This window comes from Culex quinquefasciatus, chromosome 2 (assembly GCF_015732765.1).
Source record: "Culex quinquefasciatus strain JHB chromosome 2, VPISU_Cqui_1.0_pri_paternal, whole genome shotgun sequence".
Taxonomy (NCBI): Eukaryota; Metazoa; Arthropoda; class Insecta; order Diptera; family Culicidae; genus Culex; species Culex quinquefasciatus.
Window position 1 is genome coordinate 134,436,187 of NC_051862.1, and position 25,193 is coordinate 134,461,379.

Below are 25,193 nucleotides of genomic sequence, written 5' to 3' on the forward strand. Positions count from 1 at the left end.
GGCCGGCAGGTCGTAGTGCAGCAACGTGTGATGTCTACCGCCGCAGCGGGAACAGGATCCACGAGAACATCCGTCAGCGTAATGACCAGCATGCAGGCAGTTCCTGCACAGACGCCGTCGATTCACTTCCTCCACTCGTTGGGACACAGACATGTTCCTCAGCTTGCTGCAATTGAACGGCATGTGGAACGTCTCTTCACAGAACAGGCAGCGCCGTTGTGACTGCGAGGACGTGTGAGCGGTCGAGACTCTCGAGCGGTTCTGCCGACCGTCTCCTTCGCTGGGCCGGTTGGCCTTGATCGATTGCAGCACCGTACACTGGTCACGCAGAAACTCGATCAGAACGTCGTACTTCGGCACAGCTTTCGAGTTGTGGTGCGATTCCCACAGACGCAGCGTGGCATGATCCAAACGCGCGCAGAGCATATGGACCAGGATAGTTGACCAGGCTTCCGTTCCTTCGCCAAGCTTCTTCAACATCTGCAGGTTTGTCTCGAACTCACTGATCAGGTGAGACAGACCGCCGAAACTCTCCTTTCGCAGTGGCTCGATGTCGAAGATCGCGTCCAGGTACGCCTTCACGATGAGCTTGTGGTTGTCGTACTTCTTCTCCAGTGCCTTCCAAGCCACGTCGTAGCCTTCTGCAGAGAAATCAACCGAAAGAATCTCCAGCTGTGCCTCACCTTGCAGAGCGGACCTCAAGTATGTGAACTTGTCGATGTCCGGCAGCTGCACGTTGGAGTGGATGAGGCTCTTGTAGGTGTCGCGAAACGAGATCCAATCCTTCAGACCGCCGCTGAAGTTGGGCAGCTTGATGTCCGGCAACTTAATGCGAGATGTCGACCGATCAAAGCAGGTTTCGTTCAGGTCAGCGGCAGGAGTGGGCTCAACCTTGACCGGGCGCAGCGCGACCAGCTTCGCCTTCACCACGAAGTACCTCTCCTCGACGTCACGAAGAGCCTTGTTGTACTCCATCTCACGCTGAACCACCAGATCAGCCAACCGCTTCTTCCGAGCCTCCTTCGACTCTCCAACAACTTGATCCTCATCCTCGTCATCGATCATGGCTTCGATCTTGCGGCGCACCTTGAAGAACTTCCTCATTGCCTCCTCCAGGGTGTCCAGCCGAATCGAGATCTGGTTCTCATGCTCCGCCTTCTTGTATGTCTCCACGAAATCTCCTACACCATTGATGGTCAGAATCAGCTGCCGCTCCTGCTTCAGCAAATCCTTCAACTCGTCCATTCTTCACCGCCTTCACTCACCGTTGACCGCCAAAAATCCAGAACACTGCAACCGCGAACACCGAAACGATCAACTCAACGTTCTACGCGACCCGATTGACAGTGGGGAGAGCCAAGGTGGAGAACCAGCAGTGGACAGACCGACAGAGACCAGAACAATCCAACAAATCAGGGCTTGCGCAGGAATAACCCAAACCACAACCCCAGAAATAAACGCAAACGCGTGAAAAATCCAAACTTCTTTATTAAAAACTTCTCTCGGAAAAACGCTCATTCACTCAAATCCAATTCGCACACACCTCACCACAGACACACACACACACACCTCATGCACCACATGCAAACCCAATACTTCCTCTGGAACGCTGCTTGGCCCTCCTGGAACCTCCGGTAGATGGGCAACGTCCAGCACACACACAAACACTCTCGAACACACAGCTTCCAACAGCAGCCCAGCTTCCGTCCGCTGTACAGCTCCCAGCAGACCACGATTGCTCCAGCTGCTTCTTCCAATCAGCACCACGCGCAGAACAGCATAAAAAACTGCAGCACAAAGCCGCAAATCACTGCGCGATGGCGCCAACTGCCGCGGACTCGCACAGTCCGAATCGCGATGGCCACTGTTCCGCGAACAGGCCACTTCACACGCGCGCGCACACAAAAAATCCTTCCACTTCGGGCCGGCCACTTCGATCCGGTTCGAAGGACCAATGTTCCGGATCGAGCCCTTCAAAAATAGTGGACTGTATTTTGTGGGGGGGGTTTTAGCTCGTCCAGAGCACACGCGGGTCAACGACCTTTCTTCACAACACGGATCGAAGAAGAACACAAGTTGATACGCGGTACAACTCTTTATTTCGCGACGATCGGGACGGTAGCAAGTACGCGGGGGGTTCTGGTGAACCGAGCCAGTTGGTTGTTGGCTGAAGACTTAACTTTATTGCAAAGATAAACAAACTGAACCCGTCGGGCACTCCCGTACGGTCTCTCTCACTCTCTCACACACTCTCTAATCACTCACTCTCTCTCTCACAATTCATCTCGAAACTAATCTAATAACTAGGGTAAAGGGCGCAATCTAAAACCTAACTCCATTTCCAAACACTATTTTTTATTGTTTTTTTCACGCTTACTACCAGTCTTTGTACCATCGTACCGTAATGATCTTTTCTAATCCATGATTTTGCTTTTTATTAGTAGTCTTGGCGTCCCATAAGTCGCTATTAAAAAAATTTTAAAGTTTAGTTGAGTACTTCAAAAGTTATGCTATAAAAAAGATGTTAACTAAAGTCCAAAAAATTGTTAAATGGGTGTGGTTATCAAATACAAACAGTAAGTTTTGCAATTGTTTTTTTTTTACAAAAAACATGTCTTTTGAGTGATTTCAATATGGTAATGTAATGTGGTTATGCCGTTGCAAATATTTTCATAGTTTATGTATTATGGGAGCTCTTTAAATTTGCTTAAAAAATCTTCAGACCAAAAATATTTTCCAAACGTTGAAAAATATATTAAACTACTCTATTTCGAAGGTTATTTTTGCAATTTTTCCTTCTCTGTCCAATTCGTTCTCTTTAGTACCAGTAGACTCTCTCCCAATTTTGAACAAATCAGCTGTTGAAAGGTAGTCCATATCTCAGCTCAGAATAACAACTGCACCAATGTATTTGTTAAAGCAACCTTATAAAAATAAAATGAAATGAAATATTAAACTACTTTAAAAAAATAATGAAAAAAAAAACAAAACATTTATTTTGTTCAAAAAACTAATAAGGCGCCATCCATTAAGTACGTACCCTCTTAGGGGGGGAGGGGGGGGTTACCGTAGGTGTGACAAGATGTGACGAAGGGGGGAGGGGGGGTTTGCTAGACTGTGACGTCACGCTAGTTTTTTTATGATTGCACAATATAAATTCGAAATGTACACAATGAAATCATTTTTTCTAAAATTGTTTGCTTACTTTTATTTAGAAGTATCACATTATAATTTATTATATAGTAACTTTTTTTTATTCAGCTGGAACTTCAATATTTTGCAAATTCTTGCTCGATAAAAATAAATGCTTTGAAAGCAAAGTGTTCATAAGAAAACTGCTATAAATGATTTGAACTTATTAGATACAAAGCTGTGAAAATCAGTTTTCAAGGTTTTTTAATATTTGAATGTTATACCAGGTCTTCTAATTTTTAAAAGACACAAAACTGTTTTTTTATATCGCAATGTTTATTCTATAAAATGAATAATTAGACAACTTTTTTTTCATATTAAAATTGGCAAAAAACCAAAATTATGAGAGTTTGAAGAAATAAAAACTATAAAAAATCCCATCGAAAACAATGGGGGGGGGTCTGGCAAAATGTGACGTACATTTTGAGGGGGGGTTCAACCCTGTGTGACAAAGTGTGACATAGGGGGGAGGGGGGGTTAATTTTGGCCGATTTTTGCGTGACATACTTTATGGATGACGCCTAAAAACAGTTTGTGAGATTGAATTTTGGCTGTACGCTGTAAGCTGAACGTATACTAAAATAAATCCATTCTAATCCGTCACCCACACCCACACTTAATCAGCATTCACACTCCAAACTTGATCTACGATCGTCTCTCACCGTAACGGTACAAACCGTCACGCACGATCGCCCCCAGCCTTCTGCTCGTCGTCTAGCCTAACACACCGCCTGCTCAAAGTTTCTCAACATCAGAAAACTTTATCACGTGAAAGCACTTCGCTCACCACACTCTATTTCTCCAAACTCTTCATCGATCTGCACATCGGACATTATTACATCCAACCGCCCCGAAAACCTGTGCACCACGCCTTATGTAATCCACGTGTCGACTGCACTGCACCTCAACAGACACCCAGCAACACGCCGTCGACGAAGACATTATGCATAAAATCGACGACGGGTTCGTCGCCGGTTGCGAGAGACTTGTTGCTGGGGAACTCAGCAAGCTCAGTTTGTCTTGTGCCATGATCGGAATCGGAGTCCCGCGGTGGTCGCTGCCGGTGGCGACATTCCAGCTGCTGCTGCTGCTAGTTTCGACAGCTGACTGGACGCTGGCATTTCACAAATCGTTTGAAGGTTAGCCAGTGGCACGGAGGGAAATTCTGGGGTGTGTTGCGTTGCGGGAAGTGGTGAAATTGGACGAACCTGAGGAAAAGTGGCCGAGATTGACACCAATGGCTCCGATTTTGATGTTGTGTCATTATACACGGAGAGAACACTTGCTGTTGAAACCGTAACCATATGTTGATGATTCTAGTGTTATTGTTTTTAAAACCACAAACAAAGTTGTCAGTTTTCAAATCGCGTGAAGCAAATATGCTTTCAATTTGAGGAACAATATGATTCAATCTAGTTGCGGGGAGGTTTTCTTTCCGTGCCTGATGTGTGGCTCAATTTATGATTATGAGAGTGAATGATACTGCGTCGAGTTATGTGATACCGTGAATATTTTCGCAACTGTTTCAAGGTCGAACTTCTCTTTTCAGAGCTGAGCGTTCATACACTTCCTAATTCGGGATCTCTAGAAGGTACGTGAACCACTTGAAACCAGCTAACTGAATGTTCCTTAACCCATGATCCTCTCAACTCCACAGACTGTTCCCTGCGACTGCAGAAGCTGGTCGATCGACAGGCCACCACCCCGGCGGTCCAGTATCCAACCTTCTCCCGGGAGTTTGCCCATCTGGTCGCGATCGGTTGGAAGCAGACTGGTGGGGAAATCGAGTGGAGGTGCTCGGGAACGTTGATCGCGGAGGACTACGTTCTGACCGCAGCTCACTGCACCCAGGATGAAGGGTAACCTCCCCTTGAGCAGCCACGTGGCCGCAACCATCGCTAATCAGATCTTCTCTCCCCCTCCAGGAACGACCCAACGACCGTCCGGGCCGGCGACCTGGACCTGTACGGGGCCAAAGATGACCGTTTTGCGCAACAGACGGACATTGCGGAAATCGTCCGTCATCCCGAGTTCAACTTCAACAGTGCCTACCACGACGTTGCGCTGCTCAAACTCGCCAAACCGGTGACGTATGTGTCTTGTGTTGTGCTTGATCGTCGATTACAAAATCTACCATCACTCAATTCGATCGCTCACTCTCACGCGTGTGTGAGAACGAGCTCACAAGAGAGGTGCTCTTTGATGTTTTGTTTTTGTTTTGGTTTTTGCCTTTCCCCAGCGTGACCGATTTTGTAACGCCGGCTTGTTTGTTCACCAACGATTCGTTTTCGTTCGGAAAGCTGCACGCGACCGGCTGGGACTTTTGTGAGTATTTATGAGTGTTATTAATTAGATAATTTGAATGACGAATTTAAGGCTTATTTATTTGACCGTTTGAATCTTTTTGAGAACTGAAATATAGGGAATCATGTATTCCCATTTGATATCAAATCATTGTAACCATGCTATTTTATTACACTTGCATTTTGGGCTAAATGTAATTGTGGAGATATTTTTGTGCAGCTCTATCAATATGGGATATGGGTTTAGTCCGGAAAGGTTATCTTGGTGACGGATTATGAAAAGAAAAATCCCTGAAATTTCCGGAACAAAATTCCCGGTTTTTTAAAAAACCAGGAATTTCTGAATCCCGAGAATTTTTATATTTTGTCCCGATTCTCCCAAAAAAAAAATGGTTTGGATATCCAGATTTCGCTGTGAAAATAGATTAACAGTTTAAAGTACAGCCACCCCACATATTCGGAACGGTTTACAGATAGGCCAATGTTCAAAAAATCATAGAAAATCGATAATTCTGCCCGCCATTGAAAAAACGGCTAATATCCACTTTTGGCAAAAACGAGATATTAGCACCAGGCGGTAGAGGATGTTCCAACGCATCTCCTGAAACTTGAATTTCACTAAAATAGTGTTTAGATTTGGCTGACGATGCGAAAAACCAAACGGCTAATATGCCACTCTTATGGGAAATTGTGTTGACGGAGATTTTGTGACAAACACTAAAACGCGTTTTTCTCGGAATACTTAATTTGGCATAATAGCCGAATTTTCAATTATGGGCAGAATTGAACTTAATGATTCGCTTTTACCTTCATTTGAAAGCTTTTCTTGCTATCTTTCGAATGCTGTATCGAACAGCTGCAAATTTTAACTATTATATCAAGTTTTAGAAGAAAAACTTTGACCCTTTAAATTCCACAAATTCGGAACACTTTTTTCTTACGGATGTAAACAAACTTTGGTTCCCTCCATGAGTACATAATTTTTACAAAATAATGGCTCCTCGCACTGAAACCAACGAAACTCAAGCTTAGTTATGTTTTATGAATGGTCTGATAACTTTTTTTTGTACAAAGCAGTTAAATTCAGGTGTTCCACAATTGTCGAAGGCACAATAACATCCCACAATTTTGGAAGAGGCAATTTGGAGGCAGTATTTTGCTACTCAGGATAAAATAGTCTTGAAATGAAGTTTGTTGTTCAAAAAGAACTACTTTTACTAGAGAAATAGGAAGATAATTTCCAAAAAAGGTCCTGAAAATAGTAGACAAATTATTACAACAGTGTTCCGAATTTGTGGGTGTTCCGGATATGTGGAATGACTGTAATCGATGATATGTTTTAATTGTTATTCAGCATATCGTGACTATTCATAAACCACGTGGAAACTTGTTTGTCTCCCAGGGTTGAAAAAAATCTGACCAAGTTTCGAAAAAAATTTGAACAAATCTAGCAAACGTAAATCAAACAATAAAAACAAGGCAGGAGAAGAATGATACGAATTAATTCAAATACTGGTAGAATTTCAGCGGTATTTTGGCTTCAAAAAGGTTGCATTTACATTTTTCATTTAAAAAAAGATATTCAGTATTTTTATTTTTGACCAAAATCGTTCATTTTAACAAAAAAAAAATGTTCAAGATTTGCCGAAAATGAAAAATCTCTCAAAATCTGGCCCAGATCATGATGATTATTTATTTTGGCTAACACTTAGATTGTTAAAATTTAAGTTTACAGGTACGACAAAAATCATAGCGCTTGAAACATTGTTTTTGTAATTTAAATATTTTTTAAAAGACTGGATATTATATTAACGTAAATCACTGCGCCTGATCGCATAAATTTCCCATATGCATTTTCATCGAATTTGAGTTATTGAGTTATTGGTTCAATCGTGTGCTATTTCAAACAAGCCTAAAACATCCCGTACTTCGTACGTCCAGTTTGTGTGGGAAATACTTTTCCTCAGCTGGCTGTTTTTGCATATGGGACAGTATTTAGTTAAGTATTTAAGTATTTTAGTATTTTAGTATTTTAGTATTTTAGTATTTTAGTATTTTAGTATTTTAGTATTTTAGTATTTTAGTATTTTAGTATTTTAGTATTTTAGTATTTTAGTATTTTAGTATTTTAGTATTTTAGTATTTTAGTATTTTAGTATTTTAGTATTTTAGTATTTTAGTATTTTAGTATTTTAGTATTTTAGTATTTTAGTATTTTAGTATTTTAGTATTTTAGTATTTTAGTATTTTAGTATTTAAGTTTAGTATTTTAGTATTTTAGTTTTTAGTATTTTAGTATTTTAGTTTTTAGTATTTTAGTATTTTAGTATTTTAGTATTTTAGTATTTTAGTATTTTAGTATTTTAGTATTTTAGTATTTTAGTATTTTAGTATTTTAGTATTTTAGTATTTTAGTATTTTAGTATTTTAGTATTTTAGTATTTTAGTATTTTAGTATTTTAGTATTTTAGTATTTTAGTATTTTAGTATTTTAGTATTTTAGTATTTTAGTATTTTAGTATTTTAGTATTTTAGTATTTTAGTATTTTAGTATTTTAGTATTTTAGTATTTTAGTATTTTAGTATTTTAGTATTTTAGTATTTTAGTATTTTAGTATTTTAGTATTTTAGTATTTTAGTATTTTAGTATTTTAGTATTTTAGTATTTTAGTATTTTAGTATTTTAGTATTTTAGTATTTTAGTATTTTAGTATTTTAGTATTTTAGTATTTTAGTATTTTAGTATTTTAGTATTTTAGTATTTTAGTATTTTAGTATTTTAGTATTTTAGTATTTAGTATTTTAGTATTTTAGTATTTTAGTATTTTAGTATTTTAGTATTTTAGTATTTTAGTATTTTAGTATTTTAGTATTTTAGTATTTTAGTATTTTAGTATTTTAGTATTTTAGTATTTTAGTATTTTAGTATTTTAGTATTTTAGTATTTTAGCATTTTAGTATTTTAGTATTTTAGTATTTTAGTATTTTAGTATTTTAGCATTTTAGTATTTTAGTATTTTAGTATTTTAGTATTTTAGTATTTTAGTATTTTAGTATTTTAGTATTTTAGTATTTTAGTATTTTAGTATTTTAGTATTTTAGTATTTTAGTATTTTAGTATTTTAGTATTTTAGTATTTTAGTATTTTAGTATTTTAGTATTTTAGTATTTTAGTATTTTAGTATTTTAGTATTTTAGTATTTTAGTATTTTAGTATTTTAGTATTTTAGTGTTTTAGTATTTTAGTATTTTAGTATTTTAATATTTGAGTATTTCAGTATGGGTAATTCTTCGCCAACTCACACAGCAGTTGCCCGACCCCTCTTCGATTTGCGTGAAACTTTGTCCTAAGGGGTAACTTTTGTCCCTGATCTCGAATCCAAGGTCCATTTTTTTTTATATCTCATGACGGAGGAGCGGTACGACCCCTTTCATTTTTGAATATTATCAAAAAGAAGTGTTTTTCAATAATTTGCAGCCTAAAACGGTGGTGAGATAGAAATTTGGTGTCAAAGGGACTTTTATGTAAAATTGTACACCCAATTTGATGGCGTACTCAGGATTCCGAAAAAAACATATTTTTTATCGAAAAAAAAAACACTAGAAATGTTTTTAAAACTCTGCCATTTTCCGTTACTCGACTTAAATTTTTTTGGAACATGTCATTTTAAGGGAAATTTAATGTGTTTTTCGAATCTACGTTGACCCAGAAGGGTAATTTTTTCATTTAGAACAAACATTTTCATTTTAAAATTTCGTGTTTTTTTTAACTTTGCAGGGTTATTTTTTAGAGTGTAACAATGTTGTACAAAGATGATGTACAAAGAGCAGACAATTACAAAAAAAATATATATATATATATATACATAAGGGGTTTGCTTGCAACCATCACGAGTTCCCGCGATTTTACGAAAAAAAAGTTTTGAAAAAGTTGGTCTTCGTTGATCATGGCCGTTCATCGTCACCCGCGACAGACACGAACGACGAAACAAAAAGAAACGCATAAAGTATCATTTTCAAAACTTTTTTTTCGTAAAATCGCTATAACTCGTAATATTTATAAGCAAACCCCTTATGTTCATACATCAAAATTTTTGTTATTGTCTGTTCTACAACTTTGTAGAACATTGCAATACTCTAAAAAATAACCCTGCGATTTTAGAAGTACACGAAATCTTAAATTTTTGTTTTAAATGAAAAAATAACCCTTCTGGGTCAATGAAGGTTCCAAAAGTGCATTAAATTCCCCTTAAAATGACATGTTCCAAATTTTTTTTACAGTTGAGTTACGGAAAATGACAGAGTTTTTATTACTTTTTTAGTGTTTTTTCGATGATAAATACGTTTTTTCGGAATCCTGAGTACGCCATCAAATCGTCCGTCTAATTTTACATAAAAGTCCCTTTGACACCAAAATTCTATCTCATCACCGTTTCAGGCTGCAAATTATTGAAAAAAACCTCTTTTTTGCATGTTCAAAAATGGAGGGAGTCGTACCGTCCCTCCGTCACGAGATATCAAAAAACGGACCTCAGATTCTGGATCAGGGACAAAAGTTACCCGTAAGGACAAAGTTTCACGCAAATCGAAGAGGGGTCGGGGCATCTTTTTCCGATTTCGTGTGAGTTGGTAGAGAATTACCCGTATTTTAGTAGAGCGGACAATTTGAAAAAAAAAATGTAAAAATTCATAAGGGCGCCATCAAATTGGGCTCTGTTTCTCTGTTTTTTATATTTTTTTCCGTTTTGTTTTTTTCTCAGAATAAACTTCAAAAAACATTTCAGTTATTTTAAATACGCAAATTAATTCAGTAATACCCCCGACAGACACCGACGTCTCTCCACCCATCTACAGCACCCCACTGAACATAATCAACCAGGATCGGTGCAAGTTCTGGTACCGTACCAACAAGGATGCCTTCCGGCAGGGCATCAACCGAATGCAGATGTGTGCCGGTGACGAGGTGCTCACGGAATGCCCCGGCGACACCGGCGGTCCGCTGCAGATTCGCCTGCTGTCCAGCTCGAGGTACACCCCGTTCGTGGTTGGCGTTTCGGCGCTGGGAGTTCCCTGCGGTCAGACTACGCCGGGAGTTTACATCAAGATAGCTCACTACATTTACTGGATCGAAGATGTAACGAAGAAGAACTTTGCACCTCAGGAGTGCGTCACGAGGCATATTTCTTTCAGAGAGACTGACGAAGCGTTGGTTGCACCGAGTTCAAAGGTAGACTGTTCTGGGAAAATGGTTGGTTACCATTCAATTAACATTTTTTTCTTTCTTTTTTCTAGGGATCCTTCAATCAACCCTATCTGACGGGGAAGAAAGAGTCAATCGATGCAAACCCCAACAATGCACAGCTGCACATTTTCAAGGAATTCAAGGTGTGTGGCACAAATCGAAGCCTTACATAGATTTCTCAGAAGTTACCAATAGAGCGCTTCAACGGATCAATCTAACCCACTTTTTTATCTTCTTGATTCGTCTCATCCTTTGTTGCATAAAACCACAACCACCTCCTCGACATCTATCAGTGCGCAGTTGGAAAGGATGGTGAGAATGTTGATTGGATTTGCGGTTGCACGATAGTGGCACAAGATTTCGCACTGACGTCGGCTCGTTGCGTAAAAAATGTGTAAGTAGAACCAAGGGTGGGTGTGTGGGTTACAAGCATCGAGTTAATCCTGTTCAAGTGCTTTGAGGTTACGCAGGAGGAAAGGGTTACTGAAACCGCAAAGAATTAAGAGGTAGACTTGATTTGTTTTTCGTACACCCAACATTCAGAGTCGAAAGAATCAAAATTTGTTTTTTTTTTCTTAAACAAGCATGGCCGTCCGGGATGATATCTTTCAGAGCCTTAAGGGTTTGTTCAAATATTACGTCCAGAGATTTTCGGGATTTCAGACCCCCCCCCCCTCCCCCCTATCACGCACTTTTCCTATACCTTTAACATGGGCTGTCACAAACACCAGACCCCCCCCCCTCCCCTATTCATGGACGTAATTTTCGAACAAACCCTAACCAGCCAAAAGAACCAGAAACCCTGATCGAATCTGAGCCCAGCTAATCCTGTTTGCACCTTCTCAAAGGCCGCTCCACTGCATACACATTGCACCTCTATTTTCACAATTGTGCTTCCTGTTCCATCCATTTCCTTTGCAGCGAAGTCGACGTCGTCAACTACAAGAACGACTGGAAGCGGATTGCCGAGATAATCTTTCACCCGGACTACGACAAAAAAACGCTCTACAACGATCTGGCACTGATACGGCTGCAAACCGATAACAGGTGATTATCTGAGGGGCGAGATTTGCGAAATTTGTTTGATTTCACCTCCTCTTCGATTCTGCCCGATTCTCAAACAGAAATCGATACGACTGGAAGTCGGTGTCCTGCGTTGCCGCCATCGACGAAGATCAAAGGCACCTCCTTTCGTTTGGCATCGGTCCGTACAACCTGAACGACGACGGCACCGTCGGGGACAACAACACGGACGGAACGGAACGGTACCTGACGGCGCGGTTGCCACTGCTCGAACCGGCCAATTGTACCGAGTTTTACAAGACTTATGGCATCCTGAAGGAGGGACTCAACGAGACGCAGTTTTGCACCTGGTCGCGGGACTGGCTCGTTCCGGGGACTTGCGAACCCTGGAACGGGAACGAGGTCCTGGGGGAGGTCCGGCCGGCCGATGACACCAACCCGTTTCCGGAGGACGTGCTGGGCGTTGGGTCGTACGCACCGGACTGTGGCTTTGGGCGGCCGATGGTGGCGACCCGGGTGGCAGCGTTCCGCGAGTGGATGGACACGGTCATCTATCGGGCGGTTAATGTCAACAGCGTGCGGCAGGTGAGTTGTGTGATTGAGATAATCAAGTTAATTGGAGCAAAGATTGGACAAAAACTATACATAAAATTTGTACCAGCCGTAACTGTAATTAAGAAAATGTTGATGAATAGTACTATTTTAATATTCTCAATGTCATGATTTTCTCACCGAATTTGATTTCGAATCGGATAAAGGAATGCATTTTCGGACTCTTTGAACTATTTTCCACTAGGAAAGGGTAGAATAAGTTGGTCAATTAAAACTAATGATTGCAAAACAACTGAACTAGTGTAAAATGCATTTAAAAACACTTTGGACAAATGGACCTGTCAAAACATAAAAATGTGTGTTTTTTAGAGCTCTTAAAGTGCTCCGAATATGATTTTCTCTAAATCTTAACCTCAAAATTACCCTAACCACCCTAATTTTCAGCCAAACCAAAAGTTGCCACTTTCCATTTGCAACAACTCTTCTGAAGACACCAAAGCTTCAAAACTTCACCATTTTTCGGAAAACCCATTTTCCACTTAATTTTGCGATCTTGACCACTGTGCAATGTACAGTACCGCAAAAACTTTTTTTTTAGCATTAGCATTAGCATTTTGGAGGACGCCCCACCACCGGAAGGCTCCACAACGCTTATCCCACTGTTTGGTCTGGTTGTGTTAGACCCTCATCCGGAACAATAATCCAACACGGGAGATACCATGTCTTCATCTTTTGATGAGTGTGTAATACAGCCCAGAGCATAAGGGGGTCCACGCCGGGTCCAAGCTATCCTCGGGGAAATGAAGGAATGTTAGTAAACACCTATCTAAAGTGCGCAGGGACCCCTACGTCACCTTAGTGGTATAGATGTTTGTAGGGAGGTTTTGGACTCAATGTTGGTAGGAGAGGTAGAACCCTAGGATATACCCCGAAAGGTATCCGCAAAAACTTTTTTTTTCTAGCAGAAATAAAATTTTGGTCAATACATAGAAATCTTGGAAATTAATGATTGCAAAACAACTGGACAGGTATATAATGCATTTTAAAACACTTTTTTCCTTCAAATGATGATACCGTTGCCTGTAATTTCATTTTTTTTTTACTTTTTTATTTGTTTGTTATTTTTTAGAGTATAACAATAATCAACAAAGTTGTAGAGCAGACAATTAGGGTCCGTTATCCATTAGTGGACCCCTTTCCTATAGTGGACCCTCTGAAGGGTTTTTGATGAAAAAATCAATAAAATCACAATTTCAATCGTGTTGTTGTCTACAAATCCCTTATTTGGCATGTTCAGCATTATTTAAAACCATGTTGACTGACATTGAATTGTCTTTTTCACCAAAATAAGTGTTTTGAGTTTGACATCTGAAATCAGCCATGGCCACTAGCATTTTCACAACAAAACTGCATTTATATTGTATGATTGAATTATCTATCCAATCATTTTTTGACTGATTATTTAACTTCAGCAAGTCGAAATAATGTAAGTTTAAGGAACTTTTTTAAATAAAGCGAAGAACTGCTCATTTTAGAGCAAAAATTAGGGGGGTTCAATATAGGACAAGGAAAATCAAAACTTTTCCAAAAGTGGACCCCTGTTAATTTAACCTTCAAAAATGAAGAAAACTGTGTATTTAAGCAAAAGTTTCTCTTAAATATACAATAAATGCATGTTGTAATCAACCTAAACGCATATTTTTTTCAATTATGAGTATAAATATAGCTGTTTTCATGTTAAAAGTACCAAAAATGCTGAAGCCGTAAGAATTTAAAATTAAACAAAACTATAGTTAGTTGTACTTAACTGAAGCATCATAATTGCAGTTTGAAATGACATGTTATTTTAATAAATCAATAACAAAACTTTTTTTTTTAAATAAGCGTGCTTGGTTTTATCAGCAACTGTTAACAAATCTATTGTTTAGTTTTGGTCAACCATTTATGCAATTGATATGGAAAAATTTGCATCATAATTACTTTTTTTTAATTATTTTTATTTTTACAGTAGTTTTTGAAACGTTTTCTCTGATCTTTTTCTGAAATAAATGTGTTTAAATGTCTGTTAGGTTTTTTCGTTGTTTAAAGCCAAATTTGTTAACAAAACATATTTGAATATGATGAAAAGTGAACAAAATCCATCTTTTATTCATTATATCTATCATTCGACCTATACCATGCATCAAAACATCAAATATCGGTTAAATTTGGTATAAAAATAACAGTTTGCCTATAGTGGTCTCGGGTACACAATCGGATTATGGACCCGGGTCCACTATAGGAAAAGGGGGTCCATAACAGGCAAAAAAAAACTTTTTTTTTCAAATGGCTATTTTTCTGCTCAAAAACAAATAACTGATGAAACAAATAGTCAAAATTGTTCAAAAGCCTTCAGATTTCATTGTTTTGTACAAAGGGTTAAGAAAAAGTGCTTAAAATATTGAAATTTTGTGAAAAATGTGCTTCGGCTCTACTAGGGGGTCCACTAATGGTTAAAATACCCTACAAACATTTTGATATACAAACATTAGGGGATTGCTTACAAAAATCACGAGTTATCGCGATTTTACGAAAAAAAGTTTTGAAAAAGTTACTTTGTGCGTTTCTCTTTGTTTCGTCGTCCGTGTTTGTCGCTGCTCTACAACTTTGTAGAACATTGTTACGCTCTAAAAAATAACCCTGCAAAGTTAGAAAAAAACGCGAAATTTTAAAATGAAAAATTTTGTTGTAAATGAAATTACATGTTTAATTTTTTTTAAGTTGAGTAATGGAAAATGGCAACATTTTAAAAACTTTTCTAGTGTTTTTTTTTTTGATGAAAAATACGTTTTTTTTTTTTAATTCTGAGTACGCCATCAAATCGGGCGTCCAATTTTACACAAAAGTTCCTTTGACACCAAATTTCTATCTCATCACCGTTTCAAGCTGCAAATTATTAAAAAACACCTCTTTTTTCGCATGATCAAAAATAGAAGGGGTCGTACCGTCCCTCCGTCACGAGATTCGTGATCAGGGACAAAAGTTACCCCTTAGGACAAAGAGGGGTCGGGGCAACTGCTTTCAGAGATTTATTTAATTTCAAGAAATAAATAAAATAAAACTTTTGAGAATCATTTTCAATAATTGTTCATTTTTGAGCATCTCTCATTCCCCTCCAAGAATGGTCCAATTCTCCCCTTAATGGGAATTCTTTATCACGTGAGAAGCACTGCTCTAAAGTGTCTACTTGGTTAATAAATGGTCCCAATTCTTAAAATATCTGTATTTACTTAAAAGAAACAGAATCCACTCAAATGTTTTTTTTTATAGTTCCAACATGTTTGAGAAATGTTGGTTAAAAGCAACACTTGCCTCTATTTGGTTATGTTTGAATCCAAATTTAAATATTTAGCAATCAGAGATTTCGGCTTTTCCTTAACAAACTGCAAGAAAATGTTTTGTTTAGCATTGAAATCTCAGAGTTTCAAAGATTATTTTTAATATTTCAAGAAATAATGGAATATGTTATATTGAATGATTTGAATTATATGTATGTCCAAATTTTACTTACGAAACCATTCCAGGTCCTGTTGGAGAAGGAGCTCGCGCTGGACTACATCTGCGAGGGGCCGGACCGGGAGGCGGGCGTATGCGTCCACATCGACCACTGCCAGCACCGGGACCTGGGGGACGAAATCAAGTTCTGCACCAACGAGACAGCCCCGATCGTTTGCTGTCCGGTTAATTCGTTCATCGCGACGGCACATTTGCCACTGCTGACCGAGTGCGAAACCAATTACCAGCGCTTCAGGCCCAAATCGGTGGACTTTGCCGAGGGCGGCCCGCTGGACGAGGACGGCACCAGTCGGCATCCGCATTCGGTGATGATCGGCTGGAAAGTCAACAGAACGGCTACCAACTGGCACTGCATGGGCACGTTAATTAACAGGAACACGGTCCTGACGACGGCCAGCTGCACCAACAGCGTCAAGAGGTGAGCAAACTCAAACAGAAAGGGGGGGAAACTGTGTGCGGTGGTCACAAACCCACTTCACCCGCGGAATTGTGTGCTCCTGTGTGATCCGGGGGCCAATTGGAGAACGCACGCTGCAGCTGCTGGTTCGGTTGAACAATTATAACCTTTTCGATGAAATGCGACTGTGACACTTTGATTTCGTGCGGAATTTCAACGCACATTGCTAATTAAATTTGATTTTGGTCAAAGAAAGGGTTTTCGGAACTACATTTCCACGCTTTGTTCATTTACAGACGCAGTCCGGATGTAATTAGCATCGGTGAGAGCGATGTCAGCCGCATCAACGACGGTGAAGCGCAAATCATTGCCGTGAAAGAGACCGTCCGCTATCAGAGCTACAATTCCAAAACGCGCGATGGGGACATTGCAGTGCTGAAGTTAGAGTCGGAAGTGTCGTGAGTACCAATTAAGATTTTTATTTTTCAGGATTCAGCGCATTACAAAATTTCTTCCTCCCACAGCATCAACGCCAACGCCGTGCCGGCCTGTTTGTGGCGCGACCTGAACCGCACCCCATTCTACGCCCAGCAGGTCCAGTTCGACAAGCGGACGCTGACCGCCCACGACAAGAACCTGGTGCACAACCGGGACTGCCAGCAGTTTACGTCCCACACGGACCTCAACAACGACCAGATGTGCTGGCAGGAGTTCCGGCTGCGGCCCGACGGCCAGGATGCGCCCAACTGTGCCCACAAGGGCGATCCGTTCGTGAGCTGGCAGCGGCAGTCCAACAACGTCTACCTGCCGTACCTGGTCGGACTGTACAGCTACGGGGACAAGGAACGGTGCGCGACCGGGGAACCGGTCCTGGCCACCCGGATTACGTCCTACATCAACTGGATCAGTTTGTACATGTAGGAGGGAAGCGGGCGTTTTTTGTAGGAAATAAAACGATTCTTTTATCGAGATGAAGACGTTGGAATGTGTTGTGATGATTGTTGATGACATCTTGGTCGAAAAATGGGTAAAATAGGAAGAAAACGCATTTTATTAAAATATTTTCATTCTTTTTACTCATACTTTTCAAAAGGTTCTATGTACATGGGAAATCCATGGTGCAATGACTATTTTGAAAAAGTACTCTAGATTTGAAACAATTCACAGAAAAATTTAAATCAAAAATTGATCACACTGCTTTCGTGTAGGGTGATTTTGCCGATGTCCGAAGATAAAAGTCCCCTCCCAAACGCGAGCTGTAGATTCCCATCCGTGTAGTGCGATTAAACAGGCACTTGCCAGCAAGGTAGTTCGTCCAACTGGAGCAAAGCCTTGCCCTGTACACATTCTGCGGGTTCATCGACAGTCGGAATAGCGTGTAGGCATGCAGATGACTGCAAAGAAGGACGTCCGCAAATTCCGCATCGCTTGATATTGGGACGGCACAGTTGGGCGACGGAGGGGATCCTCCGTCCGGGAAGAAGTTTTCGTGGGCTTCGGCAACGGAAACGCCGGACACGTTCTTGGCCGTCACGATCATTTGCACATAGACGGCGTCCGACTTGTCGAGACGGAAGGATAACGGTCCACCTGGAGGCCGTGTGTACGATGGTCCAGCCGGATCTAGTCCGAAGATCTGTCCCAGTTTGCCGTTGAAGTTAAAGCCAACCTGTCCGCTTATTTGAGCCCCCAAGCTGTGACCCACCAAGGTAACTGACAACGGTGGGATTCCCAAGTCAAGCAGCGTTTGGATAAACTTGGTCATGTAACCAGAAACCACCAGAGTTTGTTTGACCGACTCAAAATAGTTCAAATGGGCCAGGTTTGCCCATCCAACGCCACAAACGTTGGTGTCGAAAAACGTCAGCGCGTCACGTGCCATATCTTGAACCCAAATCTTCGTAACATTATCGGTCCACCCGTGAGTGATGAACATTATTGGCTTGCTAGCATCGATTTTCGCCTTTAGGTCTGGATCATCCAGAAAAGTTTGCCTTAATTCAGGTGACTTTCTGAAAGAAATGTTACGTTTAACTTAAACTTGATTCATAATAATAAAACATCCTTACCTATTGCCACACCAAAACGTAACTTCTCTCTCAACCGGGCCAATGACGTCCACCTTCGTAAAGTAGTTCACATCGTTGTTGGCCAGCCTCACCGTAGTGTCCAACAGCTCCGGTAGGTTGTTATCGGAACTAGTGTTGAACAGCTCCAGTAGTCCGCAGTCTACCCGAGTGACGGTGGCTGACAACGCAGCAGCGATGAGTGCGACTCGGAGTGACGGTTTCATTATGAATGAAATTCTTAGTCTCATCGTTTATCAAAAATTGTGGAGTTCCGTCTTTCACTGTTTCGATCTGGATGGTGTTTGTGTAGTTAATGGATAAGGTATGTGGTATTTATACGAATCGATAGCAGCTGAGAACGATCTCATTTTGGAGTAAAACAGTCATTCTGAAATAAGGTCGAGGGCAATGTTATCTTCAATAAAAACTAGTTTTGTTAAGTTGTATTTGTTAATAAAATTGATTGTACTTTTTCAACATGAACGGTACAGAATGACTTTAGTATTATTTCTTTCAAATTGCTTTATTCTCCTTGAGACTATTTAAATTGTGTTGTAATACTAGTCAATTGAGATCATGCATGTAGCATGATGATTAGGGTTAGTGAATTTGAAGATTTCCGTGAAATCCCGTGACATTTATCAATTTAATCAAATCATTGCATAGAAATAACAACATAATAAATATTTCATCCATGAAGACTTTTTAAGTAAATTTTATTAGTTTTCAATTGAAAAGTCATTTGAAGAATTATTAGCGGAACATGCATTAACATAAAATTGTTACAAAAACTTTTACTGAGTAGTAAATACTACGAATACTTAAATGATGTTAACAAAAATCAGTCAAAGTAAAAAATATATTTTCGAGATCATCAAGATATCACAAGGATGACATCATCAATCATTTGATTGCAGTTGTTCTCATACCAAAACTTGTTAAAACTGACTAAACAAGTATTTTGTGATTAGTTTTTGAAAGATCGCATTTTTTTTTTAATTTGAATTGATTTATTTTTTGAAATCAATTAAAAGATTATATGAATAGTTTTTTTTATCTTTAAAGAACATTTCAGATTTTTGCTGTATCCTGTTTAATTTTCACGTTATTTGTTTATTTGAGTGGATGGTTTCCTTGGAAGTAAAAAAAACCTTTTTTTTTTGGTTGTGCTGTTCTGATTCTGAATAACAATTTAAAGATTTTATTACAAATTACATTATTTTAGTTTTTTTTAATATTAATTTTAGTATTTGAAAAGTGAGATTAAACCCTAAAAATGTATGTTTACTACTTAGTTTACTTTACAAAAGTTATTTTTAGAATTTTGTCTGGACAAGATTGTTAAATCTTGCCTTGATATGAAATTCAATAAAATATAAAAAGATAAAAAAAGGCCCAAATTAGCGAAAACTTTTTAGCTATATTAGTGGAATATTTAAAAAAATCATTTCTATAATTAAGAATACGCATGTATTACATTTCGTTTATAGAGCCTATCCATGAACCAATGATTTTTTTTAATTAATAAAAGTTTTTTGTGTCACGTTCAAATTTAGTGAAGATTTTTTATTAGCTTATTAAAAAATAATATATAATGAAGCATTAAAAGTAGTTTATGCCATTTAAACATAAGATTTTCAGGGTTATTTTAACATATTTCACGATTCGCGAAATTTCCGTGAAATTTGGTGTGTTGTAATCTGGGTTCCCGTGAAATTTGCAATATTTGAGCGTGAAAAATCACTAAGCCTTATTATCTTTCAAAACCATTTTGTCGAAATTTTTGGATGTAAAATAGAATTTCCAATCGAAAAGTACTCTAAATTTTTTTGAAAAAGTGTTAGGATAATAGCCACTTTATGTTCGACAATTCGTAAAAAACGTTAGAATTTTCGAATTTTCTCAATTGTGTCCACGGACATGACTGAAAAAATAAGAATTAAAAGAAAATAACATATTTCTAAGTGCTACTCAATCAGTCCTTATTTCCTGGAGTTACAATAATTTTGCGAAACGGGAATTTTTGAACCAAATCTTGGGAACTCCTGCTTATTTATTGAAAATTGTTCTGACACTGGGGGCCACGCATAAACCACGTGGACACTTGGGGAGCGTGTTTGACGATTATCCACGCTTCATACAAATATGTTTTTTGTATGGGCAATTGTCCACAGGGGAGAGGGGAGGGGGGATGAGATATCCAAAAAAGTGTCCACGTGGTTTATGGACCATCCATAAAACACTGGAACACCCCTGGTTCTGATCAATAATTTATAACAAGATACGACTAAAACTACAAGGGTAATTATCCGCAAACTCACACAGCAGTTGCTCCGACCTTACTTCGGTTTGCGTTAAACTTTGTCGTAAGGGGTAACTTTTGTCCCTGATCATTCTATATAAACTAACTCAGCTTGAACCAGATTGAAAAGTTGCATTGTTGCAGAGAAATTTAACTTTGAAGACAAAAATTAGTGGTGCTCCAGAGTAACCATCGCCGTTAGAGGGTTAATGATTTAGATTTGTTTATACATTTCGATAGTTCAAAGTTAAATTTCTCTGCAACCATGCAACTTTTATAATAATATTTATTGTGAAATACTCAAAGTTTTCACAAAACTACGTATTTTCGAAAAAATACTTAAAATTTAAGTTTTTTACACTATGGGTATCAAATGTCCGGGATTTTTTCATACATTTAGAAAGCTATAACTAAAGTTTTTGAAAATTGTAATAAACATTCACAAAATTACGTATTTTCCAAAAAATACTAAAAAATCTAGTTTTTATACAATGGGTATCAAATGATTGAGATTTTTTCATACATTTCTAAAAAAATATTTTTGAAAAAACTCAAACTATCAGAAAACTACGTTTTTTGTCAAAACAAAAAAAAACTCAAAATTTCAGTTGTTTACAAACAAAAATCCGATTATAAGATACTCATGTAATAATAACTGAAACCTTGAGTTTTTTTTTTTTTTTTCAAAAGAACGAAGTTCTGTCTATGTGACATTTTTAAACCAATTAGCCAACATTTTTACGAGTTTTTTTTATTTTTATTGAGGTTTTATGATAAAAGCAAAGCAATCCACTTTAACGACCCCCGGATCTTTTGTGGGCTATGTTGCAAGTTTCTGCTCATTTCTAGGCGTCCAAAGGTTATGTGTGGTGAGTCACTCAAAACCTCTTTTACGCTAATGGACCGACGTTTTACTTCCCCATCCGATAGAAGGCGTGGTCAGGCAAATCTCGTCTCGAAAAATGCTACCGGGTCCGTCTGGGATTGAACCTAGGCCATACTGGGGTTTGGAGGCTACCACGCTAACCACTAAACCACCGGACCCGGTGTTTTATGGTAGTATCTTGATTGCTTAGTAGTTTTATTTGGACATTCACCGCAACCAATAAGCAAGAGCTAATTAATAGGTTGTAAAAGCCGACTGGCCTTTAATAAGGTTTTATGAAAGTTTTAATAAAGGCTTGAAAACCAGATGGCAAAGTCACGCCAAACGGTTTTATCGCATGCCTCTTTAAAACCAAGGGTGTTGTAGCTGTCAAGTGCCATTAGGCATGCAGAAAGCTCACTTAAAACCATAAGCTCCTAAAAGAGCATTTAACGCAGCCAAATAGCTATGCTTAAATGTGGCGCTAAACGCGTGGTCTAATTGAATATGATTGACCGCCATCTTGGCAGAAAAAATTGAAAAAGGCATACATTTGATTAAAATTTGATGAAAACACACAATTATGATAAATATGTGACATCGATAGCATAGCCATAGATGTTCAAAAATAATTGAAAAATTTTTTTGCGAAAAAAATGCGATTAAAATAAATGTCATTAAAAACTGTGATTGCAGAAGAAATATTTTTAATGAGGTGAGTTGATATTTTTGGCTCTATCTTCCCACATTTATCGATAAAATTTGAACCGCAGCTGAATTTGAGCCACCAATTGCGAGGAATAAGGTTTGAAATTATTTTAATTACATCCCATATCTATCATATCATCATCGTCATTTTTAACAACCATCTCCATTATTTCATTTGGCAAGACGAAGACTTATTTTTTGCCAGAATAAAATCTGTTTGTCATAAGACGCATGAAGACGTATGAAATGTCATTTTTCCCCAACTCCTAACAAGGTTTTAACAAAGGTTTTATTAAGGTTTTAAGGAGGTTGTTAGGATGCAGTTGTAAAGCCTTGAACTCTTATGTGGGTGTGGTAATCACCACCACTACATTCCCAAGTTACATGCTAAACAGAACGACCGTTGGGTCTCTGTTTTGTATCGTCCTTCGCTACACGCACTTAATGCGTGTAGACGATGCGCATGAGCATGTGGCTTGGAAATGCAGGATGTAACCGTAATAAAGTTTTATTACGGTTCGTCTAGCGTCGGCGTGGGATTAGGACTCCCGCCGACATTTAGGGTTAGAAGTCGGTTCTCGGGTAGCAGGTAGAGAACCGACTCTAGAAACGTAAGTTACAAGAAAATAAACGACAGTCTATAGTCAGAATCCAAAGAGAACACATCATCTAAATATCACAGCCGTAAAGGACTGGCCATGCCGGCCGGTCCTAGCCTCCACATGGGTTTTATAAATAGGCCGTAACAACCTTTTGCGTAGGTCCTTTTGGGTTTTAAGTGGGGTTTAAAGAGATTCTGAGGAGTTTGTTACGACTATGTGGTTTTAATGTTGGTTTTGGCTGATAGGTTTTATAGCGGTTGTGACAGCTTTGATAAAGCCCAAAATGGTACTTGGGTAAGTATTTTCAAAAAAAAATCTATCGAAATGTATGAAAAATTCTTCCCATTTTTTCCTAGTTATGCACGCATCGGTTTTGAATCCCGCATATGCGGTGCTAAACCGAGGCATGACTGTATAGGCAACTAATTTTTTTGGAATCTTTTTATTTACAAATTAGATCAAAACATCAAAATAATAGAGCAGATATTAACATTTAATATTAAAAAAAGTTTCAAAACACAATTATCCTAAAATTCAACAATACCATCCATGCTACCACGCTTCTAAAAAACAAGAACTTCCCCCACAACTCGTAATGCAGGCGATGTGTTGCACGAAGCAGAACCAGAAAGCATTCTGGCGGCTAAACGTGAGTGCACCTTTCCGTGTATTACACCACCCACGCCGAGCATAATGTACCTACTCGGTAGCAATACTCCTAAGTTGCTGTCTCATTCTTTCCTTTACTTTCACGGGACTTCTTTTGAATTGTTCCACACAGTCAGTCGGTGGTGTTCTGTGCGGAATTCCTAACGGGGGTGGAAAACAACCACTCCGAGCGGAGATTGTTGAACATAATTTTCCAATCTGGCTTCCACAGGCAGTTTGAGGAAGCATGAATCAGAACATGGTGGTGGCTGCTGCTGCCTGATTTCTGTTTCACGTGTGCCGAGGTTATCTACTTTAGGGCGAGGGAGAGAGAGAAAGAATCAGCGAAACAATACTTTTTCTTTCAATGGGTTGATGTACAGTGCACCACACTGTGAATGTGGGTTACTTTGATTCAATTTACTTCGATGTCCTGGTTGGTTTCGTTCTGTTGTTTTGTTGATCTGTTGTTCTGTTGTTCTGTTATTTTATTACTTCATAATTACTGCACATCGAGTTTTTGTTTATTTGCTGTGTTTTCAGATCAACATAATTGGACGGTTGACGTAGACCAAGTTCAGAAGTACCCACTCTGCACTCCACGCTGCCAGGCTCTGTGTTCTTCCATATCACGAGGCACGGCACGGCGTTTTCTGTTCTAATGGGTTGGGGTCGTCGCTTCCTCCGTCTGCGGCCTAGGTGCGCGAATGGGGGGATGGGGAGAATCTCCTTCACGGATCCTTTCGCCTAAACCGCAACGTGATTTTTATGAAGTCAAAGAACATATTTCCTGTGTCAGGATGTTTTAGCGTTGGTTCCGGGTGGCTGAATGCTTTAAAGGTAGGTGGTAGGTGAAAGCACACGAGTTTTGACGCTTGCACGTGAATCTTGGAACGAAAGTGTACTTCCACCCTCTCTTAGTACGTAAGGGTGTGTGTGTGTGTGAAACAGGAATTTCAGCACGAAAAGGTGAATACCAGGAAGCATTGATCGCTGAAGTGTATCCGCATTTACATTATCCTTGTGGCCCTCGTGGGAAACGGAGCTTTCCTCGGTGGAGTTACTCTCACTCGCACACACCGAAAGCTGTGCTCCTCTTCATGCATGCAAATGCCGGGGCTGTTTGAAGTGAACCTGCTTGAAAACCAGGGAGTCCAGATACACACAGTCTGGGCTTCAAATCTGCACTCCCGAAAGAGAAAGAGTTTGGTCCTTTTTGATGATTGTTACGATAAGGATAAAATAAAAACAGGATAAAAAGTAGAACACCAAAGGAAGTTCATCACAGACTTCGGCAGTGAGGCACTTGATGATGACGTTGCTCCGGTTGATTTTTTCCTCGATGCACTTGACTTTAGAGAGATGAGGCTTTTGTTTTGTCTCGGGTCTTATTTTTTGGAGCAACATATAGAGAACTAGCACATGGGATGTGGTTTCAGCAGCTGGGAAAATCAACCTAGGCTTTTCAGAAATGAAACTTGTGCATCTGAACTTGAAGAGACGATGTGGAAACTGTAAATCAGGTCGATGAGACTTTTTATCCCTTTATTCAAATTTGTGTTTACGTTTAAGCGTGGTTTGACAAATGTATCAGATTCTGCAATAATGATTAATTTAAAAAGAAACTATCCCTTTTGAAGTCGAGTGAAGTTTAAAAGTTGCAATGACAAAGGAATAGCAGCTTTAAACATATTTACATACAGCCGTTGTAAATATTTTTCAAAGTTCTTTCTGT

General features: G+C 39.0%; 2 protein-coding genes across 2 annotated transcripts; one reads left to right on the top strand and one right to left on the bottom strand.

Moving 5' to 3' along the window:
- The first annotated feature begins 4,139 nt into the window (after positions 1-4,139).
- LOC6033749 (transmembrane protease serine 9) lies at positions 4,140-17,239 on the top strand. The gene is made up of 13 exons (XM_038254908.1): positions 4,140-4,331; positions 4,742-4,783; positions 4,850-5,051; positions 5,118-5,282; positions 5,432-5,517; positions 10,322-10,722; positions 10,788-10,880; positions 11,031-11,131; positions 11,659-11,784; positions 11,862-12,345; positions 15,876-16,285; positions 16,561-16,722; positions 16,789-17,239. The coding sequence occupies exons 1-13, from the start codon at positions 4,220-4,222 to the stop codon at positions 17,183-17,185; spliced, it is 2,781 nt and encodes a 926-aa protein (XP_038110836.1). The 5' UTR covers positions 4,140-4,219; the 3' UTR covers positions 17,186-17,239.
- Positions 17,240-17,453: 214 nt separating this feature from the next.
- On the bottom strand, positions 17,454-18,557 carry LOC6033751 (phospholipase A1 member A). The gene is made up of 2 exons (XM_001844109.2): positions 18,334-18,557; positions 17,454-18,276 (listed from the first exon to the last, which is right to left on the bottom strand). Exons 1-2 carry the CDS (start codon positions 18,555-18,557, stop codon positions 17,454-17,456), a joined length of 1,047 nt encoding a protein of 348 aa, XP_001844161.2.
- Between the last annotated feature and the right edge of the window lie 6,636 nt (positions 18,558-25,193).